This window comes from Alternaria arborescens, assembly GCF_004154835.1.
Source record: "Alternaria arborescens strain FERA 675 chromosome Unknown contig_9, whole genome shotgun sequence".
Lineage (NCBI taxonomy): Eukaryota > Fungi > Ascomycota > Dothideomycetes > Pleosporales > Pleosporaceae > Alternaria > Alternaria arborescens.
In genome coordinates this window covers 40391-56078 of record NW_021167864.1, presented here as the reverse complement: position 1 = coordinate 56078, position 15688 = coordinate 40391, and the positions used below count along the sequence as shown (strand labels likewise).

General features: G+C 50.9%; 5 protein-coding genes across 5 annotated transcripts; 3 read left to right on the top strand and 2 right to left on the bottom strand.

Annotated features, from left to right (window-relative positions):
• Positions 1-742: 742 nt before the first annotated feature.
• On the top strand, positions 743-2046 carry AA0111_g4686 (hypothetical protein; the record flags this gene model as incomplete). The annotated part of the gene is made up of 3 exons (XM_028650715.1): positions 743-889; positions 940-1069; positions 1127-2046. The coding sequence occupies 3 exons, from the start codon at positions 743-745 to the stop codon at positions 2044-2046; spliced, it is 1197 nt and encodes a 398-aa protein (XP_028507393.1).
• A 1774-nt stretch (positions 2047-3820) lies between these two features.
• Positions 3821-5589, bottom strand: AA0111_g4685 (hypothetical protein; the record flags this gene model as incomplete). Its single annotated transcript, XM_028650714.1, has 2 exons — positions 3821-5130; positions 5178-5589. The coding sequence occupies 2 exons, from the start codon at positions 5587-5589 to the stop codon at positions 3821-3823; spliced, it is 1722 nt and encodes a 573-aa protein (XP_028507392.1).
• A 3326-nt stretch (positions 5590-8915) lies between these two features.
• AA0111_g4684 (Endo-1,4-beta-xylanase 2) lies at positions 8916-10028 on the top strand (the record flags this gene model as incomplete). The annotated part of the gene is made up of 2 exons (XM_028650713.1): positions 8916-8974; positions 9026-10028. The coding sequence occupies 2 exons, from the start codon at positions 8916-8918 to the stop codon at positions 10026-10028; spliced, it is 1062 nt and encodes a 353-aa protein (XP_028507391.1).
• Positions 10029-11165: 1137 nt separating this feature from the next.
• AA0111_g4683 (hypothetical protein) lies at positions 11166-12272 on the bottom strand (the record flags this gene model as incomplete). Its single annotated transcript, XM_028650712.1, has 2 exons — positions 11166-11782; positions 11831-12272. The coding sequence occupies 2 exons, from the start codon at positions 12270-12272 to the stop codon at positions 11166-11168; spliced, it is 1059 nt and encodes a 352-aa protein (XP_028507390.1).
• A 2755-nt stretch (positions 12273-15027) lies between these two features.
• AA0111_g4682 (hypothetical protein) lies at positions 15028-15651 on the top strand (the record flags this gene model as incomplete). The annotated part of the gene is made up of 2 exons (XM_028650711.1): positions 15028-15501; positions 15553-15651. 2 exons carry the CDS (start codon positions 15028-15030, stop codon positions 15649-15651), a joined length of 573 nt encoding a protein of 190 aa, XP_028507389.1.
• Between the last annotated feature and the right edge of the window lie 37 nt (positions 15652-15688).

The window sequence follows — 15688 nt, the reverse complement described above, 5'->3', positions numbered from 1 at the left end:
ATATCCACACATTCGGCGCATTCAAATATTCGGTGCATTCATTGTTCGACTTCTTAGACATTCGGTGTATTTACAGACTCAGAAGACCTATCAGCTATTAGAGAGCGGCGAGAATTACCTCATGCAGTTGGAGCGGGCACACTTGCACTTTCAACCTTACAAGAGAGTCTTTTCTTCTGTGTGCCAAGCTCCAAACCAGAAGCAGTGTAGCCCTGTTACTAGAAGCGACCGAGCTGCTTTGCACGTAGATACGCACATTGGACCTTTACGGATGGAATGTAGCACAAAGCAATGAACTGAGCACTACAACAAACATTGACCACCAAGCTATCCTGGAGGATAATTGCCTCGGTTTTACAATCTCTTAAGGTCTTGATCATGCCTGATCTCCTTGCAGATTACGGTGAATTCGGCGCGTTCACATTATCGGTATCATCACGCACCGACACACGGTATCCTCACACACTCGGTACATTATGAGATCGGCATAGGCACGAGATATACACATGATGTATCGCGGTAGTTTGATCAGCCTGATCACATGTCGCATCGTTGACATGGGATGTACATGGCTAGGAACCTCTGGTATGATGGTCATCTCATCTGGGAAGCTGTGTCTCTACTACCGATATCATTGTGACCGTAAGCCGAGCGCGAATGTATAAGTACTGCTTCAGAGAACTAGAGAGCAGGCCAACTTTCGCATCTCGATTCCCAAACAAGACAAACAAGCCATCGCAACATGACGCTCGCCCAAGATATCCTTGACCTTGCCAACAAAGGACCAGCAGGTCTTGAGGAGGGTGATCGCCTCGCCCTACTGCAGGCCTCGGAGAAGCTCACCTTTGCCCTGGAGAATCCTTTAGAAAAGTTCCTGCGACACTTCTTCGTGCGTCTTTTCGATTGCAATACGACGTCCTAGAAGGCTAATGATACTAGTCCCTTTATGACCCGATCGTCATCATCATCGCCGTCGATCTCAAACTCGTCGACATCGCCGTAGCACATAATGGGCCCATCACTGCTACTGAACTAGCAGAGAAGAGCAAAGCAGACATCAGACTGATTGGTAGGACCTTCCATTTAATCAATCTAGCACAAAGAATCACGAGTTGACCACCTTCAGAACGTATCCTCCGACTGCTGGTTCCAGAAGTCTTCACCCCCACAACCACAACCACAGCAGACTTCACACCAAGATATACTCCTTCTGCTTTTGGTCGCGCCCTGGCAACCGGCTCACCCCTCCGCAGCGCCGTCATCCACTTCTCGTACCACTTCCGCTCAGCTGTGAAGTTATCCGATTACTTCGCCGCAAACGGGTACAAACACCCTGTCGATGCGCGCGACAGTCCGTTCGTCAACGCATATGGCTGCAAAGGCGAGACTTACTTCGATTACATGAACAAGCCCGAGAACGCACGCATGTTCGATGCCTTCAACGAGACGATGACACTCCGGAAGCCAGGCGAGCACGACACGTTCGTTGCAGCGTACCCCGTCAAGGAGCGCCTCGCCATCAGCGAACCCTCGCGCGTTCTATTCGTCGATATTGGCGGCGGTGTAGGCCATCAAGTTCGCAAATTCTCCGAGCGTGCACAGGGAATGCAGGGCGTGTGTGTGCTGTTGGATCTTCCCAGTGTGATAGCGCAAGCTAAGGAGCTGCCAGACGGAGCCGTGACAGTCGGACAGAGTTTCTTCGACCCTATGCCCCAGTCTTTGAAGGGTGCGAAAGCCTTCTATCTGCGTATGCTTCTGCATGATTGGCCGGAGATGCAGGCTGTTACTATCTTGAAGAATATTGTCGATGCGATGGCCCAGGACAGTGTGGTATTGATTCACGAGGTCATTCTAGCGGAGACAGAATTCGATCACTTCGATGCCAAGATGGATTGGCAGATGATGAATCTGGCCTCTGGAGAACGCACAATGAGCCAGTGGAAGGAGCTGATAGGGAAGGTAGGATTGGAGATAAGAGACATCTGGTGGGAGGAGGAGGGTACGAAAGGTAAGAAGGCCTTGATTGAGTGCGGACTGGCGAAATGAAGGAAAGTATCTCTAGCGTTGCGGCAAGAGCGAGCAGGCAAACGAAGCTTCTAAGCCAACACCGACCGTGTCCCTAAATAATCCATGCGACACCCAATAGAGTGGCGAGTTTACGAACACGAAGCTGACTCCGTGCATCTGTCAACGCTGCGCCAAATTGTCCCCATCATAGTGATAATTCTCACTACATACGTCCAAGTATATTATGCTGTATAAGGGATCACCGCCCACCCCGCGAAAAGTCAAGATGAAATTTACTTCGCCTTGAGTAGCGTACGTGGTGGCATGCGGCCGCTATATGGGGAGATCTTAGCATTGAGTTGGCCCAGAACCCGACGTGTGTTGAAGTTCCGTGGCGCGGTTGAGGACACAAATGTAGGTTGGTAGTCGATGGCGGTCGATTCGCTCTGGCTAGTCGCTTTTTCTGCAATTCATCTAGCTTCGCAAAGGTCCGGTAGTCTTCAACCGAGGAGAACGTGCCACGGTGGTTCAATCATGTCGGTACCAACACTACTTGATCCGCGCAGAAGCATATGAGAGTCTTGCCGAGTATTTGCCTTGAAGACTACCTTTACAGGTCACACGGCTACTTTTCCGCGCCTTCACGCTGCTTCTGATGAACCTCAATTCCAGCGCCGATCATGAGGTAATGTAAAAGGTATGCTAGCTTGCATCAGTACGCACCGACAGCGAAAACATTAATGCTACAAGCGATACACCTCTACGAAGCGGCAGGGCTTGCGGGAGAGCGTTGGGATGAAACTGAATTCCGATGCGGGTGATGGCCAGGGAAGCCCCCGTATGCGCCGTTCTGAATTTGTACTGCCGAAGTGAAACCGGTAGTGCATGCCATTGCACGGCCAGCTTTTGTGTCTTGCGCATCGTTGCTATGGTAGCCCAGCGGAACAGATCTTCGCACGTAGTAGAAGCCGCGTGAATGATTATAATGAGTCAAGTACGGATTGGCGGTACATTGTGTCCTGCTGGAGAGTGTTGCCGAGGTTGACAAGATCTGCAAATTCGTTGTTGATTTGACCATGCGATGCCATGAGGCAGACAACCTCTCAAGGGCGGATCGCACAAAAGTCATCTGAGATCGGCCTTCCGTGCTGGTAGAGTTGAGGGTAAATGTGTTCTGACCATGTCGCGTTATCCAGGAAGGTTGGGAGAAGACGGCGGCCCCTCCAGGATCGGTGGGGCAGCGCTAAACCTCGTTTGTATAGTGCATATCTCATGGTGTTAGGCGCTGTGTGGAAATTGTTGTGTGCCTCTCCAGCGGCATCACCACGCCGACGCTATGGAAAAATAAACTGACATCTCTGTCATATGAGACAGGATCAACAAGATCCTTTCATGTAATTTACGCTCCGGATCTTACTCTCTAGAAATTGTCAAACGAATTGGTAAGCACTGGTACGTGACTAGAAGTATGTAGAGAAAGAGTTCGCGAGGAACAGCGTCTAATTCTCTCCTTAAGAGCGTGTCGCAGCTTTTCAAGTAACTTGTTATGATAAAGTCACATCCCAGCGAACATCCACAGCACACCATTCGCGTGCGTGGGCCATCCAGCGCTCATGAATATTGCAAGACGCATTGTTTTTATTATAGCTAGAAGCCAGCTTCAGGCGAAGGTACAGTACATTCATAGTGCTCGCGCACATGTTATTCCTGTTCATTCCTCCGCAGTTGGGTATTACAAGATCGTAAGGACAGAAAGGAAATCCGGCAAGTTTTCACGCTATGCGCAATGACAACAAAAAGGACAACAATGCTATCATTCGACAGTGTGCTCCGCAGCCATCCTAGGTAGTGTCCCACGCGAATGAATCGTCTCGCTCAATCCCATAGGCCTTTCATCCAAAAGTCTCCCGTCATTTTCTTCGTCAACCTTCTTGAAGTTATCATGGACCAAGCCTCTCCGAGGATCCTCGTGTTTGCCGCTGCGAGTACTCTTCGAACGACCGGAGATTGGGGATGGAAACGTAGTGCCATCGCTTAGCACCATGGCGGAAGGTGGTGGAGCTTGACGCGGCAATTCGAGAGAGCTACTATCCAAGGACACGTGGTCAGGCATACGTCGAACTATCGGGTTCTGGGATGTGGCAGTTGGCGCATCGCTCTCGCCACGAGAATGTCGTGGGTTGGCTGCATTGTTCCTACGCTTGCGCAGCCACAGGACTAGACCGACGATGAGAAGTGTACCGATTATGGCACCGACAACCCCTCCAGCTATAGCAGCGATCTGGGATTTCTGCTTCGCGCCGGGCAAAACGCGACACACTTGCTTTACCTTCGCATCCGCTCCTTTAGGATCGGCTGGCGCAACGACTGCAGGCGCGAGCTGGAAGTTTTGTGCGTCTGGATCGACGATGAGATAGTTCTGCGTGAAAAAAGGGAGTCCCAGAGTGCCGATAGTGACTGAACCGGCCGGGCCAGTCTGGTTTGTCACCGCCAAGTTAAAGACTGTCGCGTTATCCACTTCGTAGACTCCTGCAGCATTATATGCCCGTGGCCGGTTGTAGAGTTCAGTCGCTGGTATGACGGACTTGTAGGTGGCAACCGAAGGCTTCGATGCGTCACCACCGGGAGTACCCATGTCAGATAGCGTAACGGTGATGGTACCTGCCGGAGCTGGGTCCGTAGGAAGCTCAAAATGGCGCGAAGTCTCATTCCAGACGGCAGTCTTCTCTGCAGCGGCGAGAGCATCCAGCATTGCAGCTGGAAGTCTTATGTCCGAAGAGAAAGGATCCAGATGCACAACGAGAGTGTCCGTCTTGGATGCGAACAGCGTAGTGCTCGTGCCACCAGCATCGTACGTGATGGCTGTCAAAATAGCGCATGTTGGACAGTCAGAGAACATAGGAAATGTAGTTGCAGCACTCTTCAGGCGGCTTTCATCGTAGCCACCAACTACGATCAGACCGTCTTGAGGTGTCTCTTCGGATTCTGATCCAGCCCATAATCCGAACGTCCGAGAAGAGGCTTGACCTGCGTCCACGAGGAAGTTGAGAAAACTGGAGTCCAACCCCAAAGGCAGAGTCGCACGGAAATCAGGTTCATTCCTCATGAAAGGGTCCGCGTTCGCTAGGATATGTCAGTGCTGTATAGATCAATCAATCTCTTGAACTTACTATCGGTAGACCCATTGGTATACATGGGGAATGTGGTGAACTTGTTTGCATCGGGTTTGAGACCGAACGCTGCGGCATCGTCGAAAAAGACGTAAGAGCTCGCGGATGCTAGATCCACAGACTCCCTACTGCCTGTCCACACCGCGTAGTTGACCTCTGCGAACGTAGTCGAGGCTGCACTGTCGTAGATACCACTAAGCTGGCCAATGCAGCTCGTGTTCGTAGCCGCCGTACATTCTGCTGCATTGTTGATGAAGAGGTTGTCGGACAGGGTTGATGGCGTCAAGGAAAACGGTTGCGGAGGTGTGCCGATGGAGAATGAGATGCCCCTGGAGAGTACGGTGCCATCTGCAGAGACCGAGTTGTTCGTCCAAGGTAAGAGCAACGGCGTGGAACCGTTTGCGCAAGCCATCGCGACGACGAGTGGCCTCCAAGAAAGCAAAGTCTGGTGTTGTGTTTGTGTAACAGCGTCAGCCTCGCACAGGCATTCTTGGGGTCAGTCATGACTGTCCTTGATATGGATTTACAGGGTTGCATGAACCAGGGGATGATCTGCTAATCTTGGAGCCATGGGGCCTCGGGCATGGTTACCTGGGCTCTGAGATCGGGCGTTGATAGCGACTGAAAAATCGGCTAAGGGAAAGATCCCCATTGGATTGTTCCACTCGAGGTTCTCCGGTACCTAGAGTCTCAGACTAGTACCTGGATGATAACAACGACCCCATCTCCATACACAACGTGGTTCTCGCTCTCTTTCTCTCTGAAGTTCGCATCCAAAGCATCCGGGATTCCGTCATCGCGCCTAGCGGCTTGTGCGCGTTCTCGATGCTCTCCAATAGGTGATGACGTCACAGCGTAGATGTAGGTGTGGCCTTGATTTGCTGAAACCCGCGACTCGAACTGCAAGATTCCCTGAATCGAAATGAAAGCATATTGCAACACTCCTGACAGGACGGGCCTTTTGCGGGGGTGCAAAAATGTCAAATTCGGTCCGTCAACGTCGGAACGTTGTTCAGCCACGCGGTGTCCCGCACATCGAGCCAATCAACGCGTGATGATTGACTAGCGTCATTCGGGGAAAAGTCTCGCGTCTGCAACCCTTTCGCTGATCTCGCTCGCTTCTTTGATAACTCTGTCGATCGTTGTGTGCCCAACCTCATACCCGGAGGACATGCCCAAGTTCGCCTCTCCTGGTCTTTTCGTTCCAGCCGCGATAGATCTCCTCGCCGATACCGAAGGTGGGTACCCTGGTCGCGAATCATTCAGGAACTATATCTTGCTATTGGATGGCTGGGGTATCGGACGCGTGAAGAAACAGTCGCGTCGCATTACACTGCACTACAAATTCTGTCACTTACGTTGACCGTCTGTTAGCGTTCTGTGAACTTTTCTCACGCATGGCGGCCTGACAACTGAGTAAGTCACTCAATGGCAAGAGTGCGAGCCGAGGTACTACAGTGGACTGAAAACATTAACTCTACCTTGCTGGTTGTCAGTATCTAGATATGTTACAATCCAGCAATATCAGCTTGCTCTCTCACCATACGAGTTGGCCTCTCCGCATACTTTGGCTTGACCTAGCTCTCAATCTGCTTATCGACAGTATGTATAAGAACTTCGCCTGGGACCCTTACCTTTCGGTATTGCTATAGCACAGTCGGCGATATTCGGCAATGCGCAAGTGTTACAGAGCCTCCTTACATCTCGTATTGGGCTCAACATGCTGCAAGCCATGGTCTTGTCGCAGGCAATCAGGCCTCCTTCATGGATTGTCCGAATGAGCGGAGTCCTCGGGTGTTGAGGAATCGCAACGCAATATTGGGTCTGCAGTGCTGCAAAATGTAGACGCTTCGTATCGTTTCGGACCATCGCGTGACTTTTCGGCGGGGTACATAGCGACCGAATCTAGATGCCGAAGGCATGGTGCCCTATACGGATGTGAGAGGCAATGTTGTTGGTTCACAACGTAGTGTGGGGTCTTGAAACGCAGTTATCAGGGTACGTGAGATGGACAATTATGACATGCGCTGTACGATGCATCTTGTCAGGAGAGACATGCAACATTATTGCCACAATACCGCCGTCACACCATCCACATTCGATTGTTTCGGGGCTTGGATGGAATAATTGGGAAAAAAATCCCGAACTTTGGAGATGAGAGACCATGCAGTATATTGCAGCCAGCGTCATGTTCGGTTTAGACCTTTGCCCATAAGTAATCATCGACGAGTAGAGTTCCGTGGGTTCGTTCATCGCTGGCCAAAGTTTCGACTATCTCCAGTTGAGCACGCGTGTATATGCGTAAATTCGTAAACACTCATTGTGTTCGAGCTGCAGATTTTGTAGAAGAGTACACAGATGCGGAACGCGGTGACAAGAGTTAAAGTTTTCTGGTTCTGGAAGTGACCATCGTTCCCATGATAGAAATCTGGAACGACGATGGCGATTTGGACTTGGAACAGTGGGTGAAAGCAAACGTTCTGGCTTCTCTTGTTAGCAACCGCTAGATACTAAGGACTGTCTTCGTACGCTCTTTGCGTTATTGACTGCGCATCGCAATCGTTCCAGAGGAATTGCTGGGCAGCTAGTAACTGGCGGGATGAATAAGCCGTGCCGCAATTTTAGCCATGCGCCAGTTGTCGGCCCCATAGCTCCGGTCGCCACCTCCATGAGCACCTCGGCGCCTGGCTCTCGCGCAGATTACTTCTGCTGTGGCAAGTTCAAGTCCATCAGTATCGTGTCGTAGATTCGAAAAACGCTCAGTATCACAAAGGGAGGAAATTGGTGCGGCGCCGGTTAAATGGCTAAAGTCCAACCTTTTGTCATGGGGGCGGGACGCCCACACGTTATCCTTCACGCTAAAATAGGAAACGATAGATCGTGGCTTTACGGGTGGGCTAAATCTACAAGGCTTCTCTCGTCGTCATTCATCGAGGGTTGCGAGATCTGCCGGTGAATGGAGGTTGGGGATAGAGACTGCGATATGGTTCCAGTAGCTGGCAGACACTGTCGCAATAAAAGGGCTGTTGGCTTGACGTGGAGAAGACGCGCGATATATTGTTGTGCATGTTGATCGCTGTTCACAATGTCGTGGGTCGCGTCAATCAACCACGGGCGTGGACCCTGAACGGCCCGGCAACCAGGCACTTCCCCTCACTTTTCGCCATCACTCCTTCGATCAACATCAACACCATCATCAACACCATCGACTCCTCGGATGGATGGAGTGGGCGCTTGAGGCTGAGCGCAATTTCATATTACCCGGCTAGCTTCCATGGACGCAGCTATACCTGCATCCACGTTCACGACATGAGTGGGACCTGCATCTCACGTGCTTCCTCACCCCGGATGTGCATTTCGCTTAGGCAATGGACAGCGGCGCCCAGAACGTCTACCCCAGAAGCAGGAGCTGGCCCCGATGATCCCGAGGTCCAAGCCGGTTGATTTGTGGATTAGTCTGGAGAAACTCCGCAACCTGCAAGCAGGTGGCGCCATGCAGCCAGGTCAAAGGACTCGCAGCAACGAAAGGCAGGTTTGCACACGAGCCACGAGCCCGGTTAAACAAAAAGACTGGGGTGAAGACGAACCGCGAGAGCGGATAGATAGATTGAGCATGCATACGCTAGAGTTCTAGAATAACCGCAGAAGAATATATAGCATAGCAGGCCAGTCCATTGTTCAAAGGTATCCGTGGCAGACAACTTCGAATCAGTCAACACTCTCGAAGTCTCAATCAACATGCGTTTCTCCAGTATCGTCGCCAGCCTGGCGCTTGCCGGCTCTGCCGTTGCCAGCCCGTAAGCAGCTCGTGTTTCAGTCATAGCGACGACTCGCTAATATCTACATAGTACCTACGGCCATGGTAAGGACAATGACAGTCTTTACAAGTCCATGAAGAAGGCAGGACGAAGCTTCATCGGTACCGCTCTAACTCTCCGCAACGAGACTCGTGAGGGCGAAATTATCAAGGCCGACTTCAACTCCTTCACTCCCGAGAACGCAATGAAGTGGGAATCTGTCGAACCGTCCCGCAACAACTTCACTTTCGAGGACGCCGACCGATATGCGGCATACGCCAAGAAAAACAACCTCCAGGTCCATTGCCACACCCTGGTATGGCACTCTCAGCTGCCACCCTGGGTATCTGAGGGCGGATTTGACAACAAGACCCTCATCGGCATCATGGAGAACCACATCAAGACCGTTATGACCCGCTACAAGAGCGTCTGCACACGCTGGGACGTAGTTAACGAGGCTCTGAACGAGAACGGTACATACCGCTCTAGCGTCTGGTACGACACCATCGGCGAGGCCTTCCTTCCCATTGCTTTCCGCTTCGCCAACAAGTACCGCGGCAAGGCCGAGCTTTTCTACAACGACTACAACCTTGAGTACAACGCGGAGAAGACCCAGGGTGCCCAACGTATCGTCAAGCTCATCAAGTCCTACGGCGTTCGCATCGACGGTGTTGGCTACCAGGCTCATCTTGCTAGCGAGGCCACTCCCACTGCTCCTGGAGCCGCTCCCGACCAAAAGACTCTCGAGGCTGCTCTTCGCGCGACTGCTGATCTTGGCGTCGACGTTGTCTACACCGAGATTGACCTCCGCATGAACACTCCTGCTACTGCCGAGAAGCTCAAGGTTCAGGCTGATGCTTTCGAGCGCGTTGCCAAGTCTTGCTTGGCTGTTAAGCGATGCATTGGTATGACTGTCTGGGGTATCTCCGACAAGTACTCTTGGATTCCTGGTGTCTTCAAGGGCGAGGGTGCTGCCCTTCTCTGGGATGACAACTACGAGAAGAAGCCTGCGTACAAGGGCTTCCTCAAGGGTATCCAGAGCAAGAAGCATTAGACGGGTGTTGGGAACGATGTAATTATCATGTAGATATTGAGTAATCTGTACATTGTATCAAGACTCGGGTTTACCATCTCTGGTGACTAACACGCTCTCACATTATGCTTTTCATCTCCGTCAAATGCTCACGTCCACGCGGAATCATGTTGTTTGGAAACTCCTCTTCTACATTACATCATCACAGCGTCGACTTCAATTACTACACAACGTTCGCATCTACTGAGTACATTCAGTCGTCGCCTGAGTATGCCTTGCCATCTAGACAAGGGATAAACTGGCTGTCGTTAGAGTAGATATCACCATCAGCTGATTACATGATCATCTCATTGTCAACTGAGTAAGTCCCGTCATTGTCGGTAGTAACTACGTTCGCCACCTAAGCTTCGACCGTTCTACTGTACGATTCGCTCGAGGTTTGAGTTCGGCGCTGCATCAGCTTCCGGGTATCTCCACAACTCTCCTTTGGTACAATCTTCTCCGTCGTCTGGACATCCGAATCATCCGTTCAGCTTTTCCACACTGTGCCAATCATATTCAAGATCGTCTCGTATGGCGGTATTCTGATATGGTCGCCTAGGATGGTTCTTGCGCAGCAAGCCATGACCATTTGGCTATCGATTCAGATGGTATGTTCACGTAGTTTACTCGAAGCAACGATGAGTTTGTAGGTGGTGCTACCCAGCATGACATCGAGGAGGTGCCGGGTGTAAAGAGGCTTTCCAAATAGTCTGCTTGGTAGGCGTGGGGGTGATTACAAGAATACGCGACATCTCTGGCCTCTTATGATAGCTGATAGTTGTGTTAAGAATCTCAGTTATCGTCTAACATGTTGAGTTCTGTCGTCAATAAAATGGTGAAGAGGACCAAGTTACCAAAGATGACACGCGTGGGTTTGTAAAGACAGGCAAGGTGAGTAATTGTATGAGAGACCCACATCGATTTACAACTACGTAAGTAGACCATGGGTTTAGTGACGCCATCAGGATTGACGTATAAGAAGCTACATACGCTGGAATTCTCTGCTGTGCTCATGACATCCGGCCAACTATTGACCCAATATTACTAAGCCGCCTCGCAACCTGAAAACGATCCGATCATGCGAGATTTGCTTGTAAACTTCGTACTCCAAGCAGTCTAGAGGCTAGCCAGGCTACCAAAGAAGGTTTCGGAGACTTCCTTGATAAGGCGTTGACTATCGCCAGGATTCCCCCACTCAAAAGCATCCATGGCTCTGTACTCTGCTCGAAACTCGTTGGCGTGGACGAACGTACGAACCACGCTATCCATGAATCTCAGAAGGTCCAACTTGCCTTTAGCGAAGTTCTCTTCGTCTGTCGCAACCATTTGGGACAGACTGAAGCCAGATGTAGCCTGCCAGTCGTTCTTGACCTTATTAGCAAGATAGTCTGCTATCTTTCCAACCACACCGCTGCTCATAGACGGATATCCAGAGAGGCCACCAATCTTCTTGAGGAAGGCTTTGTTTGTACCGAATGGATAAACCTGGTCGACCTGTTTCATGAAACGAGTCTGATACTCTTGCCATGACCACAATGCCTGATGGATACCGTATTGTGCGCCGCTGATGTCTATGACCCATGCCTTCTTGGTCTTAATCGATGTAACGCGAATGATTTCGTGATGGTATCTTGGGTAGTTGCAGTCTCCTTGGCCGTTGTCGTAGTGGAGGATGACCTTGTGAGGAGGTAATTTGAGATCTACGCTGACTTCCTCAACCTTGACGGCCAGACCTACAGTGGGTCAGTGATATATTATGCGATCAGTCTAGTAGATCTCACCTCTCAAGAGTTCTTCAATGATGCTGTACATCCAAGCCGGAGGATCGTTGCATACATTCACACAGAGCATAGCGTTTCCAGTTCGCTTGTCGGTGGCGAGATGCTGGGGAAATTGGAGGAAGTACTTTGCGTTGATACCGTGAATTCGATCAGCTTCGTGTAATACCAGATCATCATTCCGAAGACGTTCGACCTTGACGATGCGCCTGTCCCAGGTGTTCTTGCGGAAGTCGTAATAGCCTTGTTGAAGGATCGCAGCGACGCGAGTAAGCTTCTTCTCAAGCTGGATATCCTTGCAAGTCTCTTTGTGAGCCGGCCAATCATTAACTTGACAGGCCTTGCCGCAGTAGTGAGGCGATGAGGTATCCGGATTGCAAGCACCGCACTTATTGTGAGCGGGCTCGCGACACACGACGCATGCTGCTTCTGCTCCTGTCGCCATGGTTGGGGGTTTGTCTGTGAGAGCAAGATGTATGGGTAAGTCATAATGGCAATGTGTGTAAGTGTGCGCGTTCCTATTGTAGCGAGTAGCGTAGGTGAAGGCGGGCGATGTTTGTTCCGGTCGTACGTGACAACGAGGTGAAGGTGAGTCGGGAGGTGCAAAACACCCAAAATGGAAGCTAAAGTCATTAGGTTACATGACGTAGAAAGGTCACTATGAGAGACTTTCGTGGACTGTCTCGAGAATTGAGGTGCGAATGCAAATGGTGATAAGCAGTGTAGATTGACTAGAAGATGTTACAAGTTATGTCAAGTCTTTCCCAATTAGACCATGCAATCTACACCTTACCTACCCCAAGTTCGTCGACCTTATTGCCGCCAGCACAAGATCCAGTTACGGGCCGCTGAATTGATTCCTCAGCTGCAATAAGTATTGAGCTGCATCAGTCTCAGGGACTGAATTATCTGCACGCTCCGCCGCCGTTCTTACGTCGACGAAGATGTGGCGGTGAGCCACTTCTTGTATCATGCCCTCACAAACAATTTGGTCAGTTTCGCGATGCACGGCATGCAGATACTGTCCTGGATCGTAACGTGCGACGTATCCACGTACAGCCTGAGTCAACACATTCCTCAAAGATTGTTTTCAAGCAGAGGAAACTATGCCGGGTCTACGAACGATACTTGCCAGAGCGCTGCCGGGCTGCCGCAGAAAATTGGAGAGTACTTTTCGCATGAGCCACGCAATGGTCAAGTCAATTTGTGTCAAAAACGAATTGGATCTCTGGATTCTGGCGCAAGCCTCCTCGAGTTCTCTGCACCTTCCCACGTTGAAAACTCGGCAAAGCCTCTTGAGGTGAACCGATTCGAATTCTGCAGCCGGGAAGATGTTTTGCGTAAGTCTGAAATCGGCGCCAGACGGATTCATGTACCAACGCTTACCACTCCGCCTGTGAGTGATTCTTAAAAGCATGAACCTGTGAAAAGGCCAGTTCGATTTTCTTGTCTCGTTTGTATGCACAAAATTAGCGGTTTGCATTGGGTCTTTCAGCTCGACCTGAACTTCATGGAGATGAAATTCGCTTTCTAGGATAGTATTAGAACAACGGTTGATTGCAAGGGGTTGTGAATAGACTCACGCTTGATAAGCGGTGAAATCAAGGATTCCGTCAACACTAATGGCATAAAAGGATACCGAAAGCACATGAGCGCATGTTTAGCGACCTGATCTGGGAACCGGATATCTGAAAGATCTGAAAACAAAGTTTTCGTAGCGGTACCGTCCTCGTAGGCTACGACCTTCTGGTCCTCTAGCTCAACCTTTGATATTGGAATTGGCCAAGTATATTCCTTCAATGTAAGCCAGGCTTGTTGGACGACTTCAGCGGCCATCGTAAGAGAAGTTTCGAGTTGAGCAATTTCGCAATACTCCTTATGGTTGTCCAAATCCGCCCGTCGGTGGTCTCCGTTGCAGTAGACATGCGTTTTACATCCAAAACAAATCGTAGTCGCTGGTTTCTGGCAATGAGAGCATCTTTTCTCGTCCATGATGAGGGTATGTGGAGTGCTACGAGGGTTGGAACGGAGAACAGGAATGGGATGCGATGGATGTTTGAGCGCTGAAGAAGAAGGATGAACAAGGGAACCTGTCTTTGTGATTTATACTATTACCGTAGCAATCATTCGCACAAGCCGGCCAGCAGCTGACAGGACTATGGTCATTGTGAAGGTGCAGCAAACGAGTGTCAAACAAGGTGCCTTTCTGTGATACCGGATACACAATATTCAGCTGTATAGGGTATATGGCTCTATCAGACTACAGACGAGTCGGAATCAAGCCACAATAGTGCTTGAAGCCCTTTTGTGCCCATGATGGAGTCGGCCCGGGCCGGAACAGGCTAGATCTAGAAATGTCAACTTCGTGGTAGTTGGTGAGGTCATAAGATGACCGTGTCAAATTCTTTTCATCAAAATCCGATATGGTCTAGTGGCTAGGATTTGCCGCTCTCATTAGCAGAGTCAGTTCACTGTACAGTGCCGGCAAGGCCCGGGTTCGATTCCCGGTGTCGGAAAATGTTCTTTTTGTTCTTTTTGGTCTTTCTGCATCAGTCCAGACGTGTAGGTATTTCGACGGTATACTCCTGCAGTGAATTTTTGTTAGCGCGGTGCAGCGGTTCCCGAAGTACCCCGACAAACCTACACGTCCCCGATCGGGGTACCCCAGCCGCTGACTCCAAAGTCTTGCCATGGCGAGCACACTGCGAAGGCATTGTTTCGCGCATAGGCAGGCGCAAGATTATGTAGCCGTCGCTTATAAGTCTGCAGGCTTTCGAGTTCGCACCCGCCGACTTGAGGGGCGTGGCCACGAGTGGCTGTACATGGTCAGCGGGAGCTGGTGCACCGCCAGAAGTGTATCTCGACCACCTTTTCTCGCCAATGCAGAACATCGTCATGCGGACGTGACAAAAACAAATAAGAGCACGGATTGTTCGAAAACTTGACATGTTTAATGATGATGTACCTGGTTAGTGGACCGAGGCGGGCTGTGAGCTTCACATGACGATCAGGCACGGGGCAAGGATTTTGGCGCAATTCGCTAGCTCCTACGTCATCGTTCTCCGCAACCCAGCAACATAACACGACCTCTTCTCCGACCTCACACCACCATCACAGCAATTGATAACTCAATTCCACAAGTCCTTACTACTACCTTTAAACCCACTTCACATACTCCAATTACCTCAAATCTTATCACAATGGGTTGGTTCAGCTCCGACGAGAAGTCCGCTGCGGCTACGCACCCCGTCAACCTCGACGTCACCACAAAACACGGTTCCGCAGCTGAGCAAGATCGTTACGGCCAGCACTTCGGCGCCTCAACCGATGCCATCCGCCGCGGTGTCGACAAGGGCCTCGACAAGCTGCAACGAGCTGCCCTGGCCAAGGGCGAGGGTGCCGAGCAAGACCGCTACAGCGAACATTTGAGCATCGGTGATCGTGGCTACAACGCCATGAAGGACGCTGCCAAGTACAAGGGTGACGGCGCCGAGCAGGACCGGTACAACGCACACTTCAGCCCGGCCTTGCACAGCATCGACGCTGCCAAGGCAGTACAGGCTGCGGGAAGCGTGGCTGCAAACGGAGAGAAGAACGCCAAGTACTTTGGTCTTGGCTACGATGGTCAGCAAAGGGCGAAGCTGTTGGCTGGTGGCGGAATGGGTGCAGAGCAGGTAAGCTGGTAAATCCGTGCTGTCATGACGGCGATACTAACACCATTGCAGGACCGCCTTGGCTCGCATTTCCACTTGACCAGGGACGCCGTCGCCGATGCCGCCCAAAGATTGAAGGATGGTGCGAAGGATGTTCTCCCCAGGCGATAGACGAATAGCTGCTCGATGCAAACATGACCGCAACGAC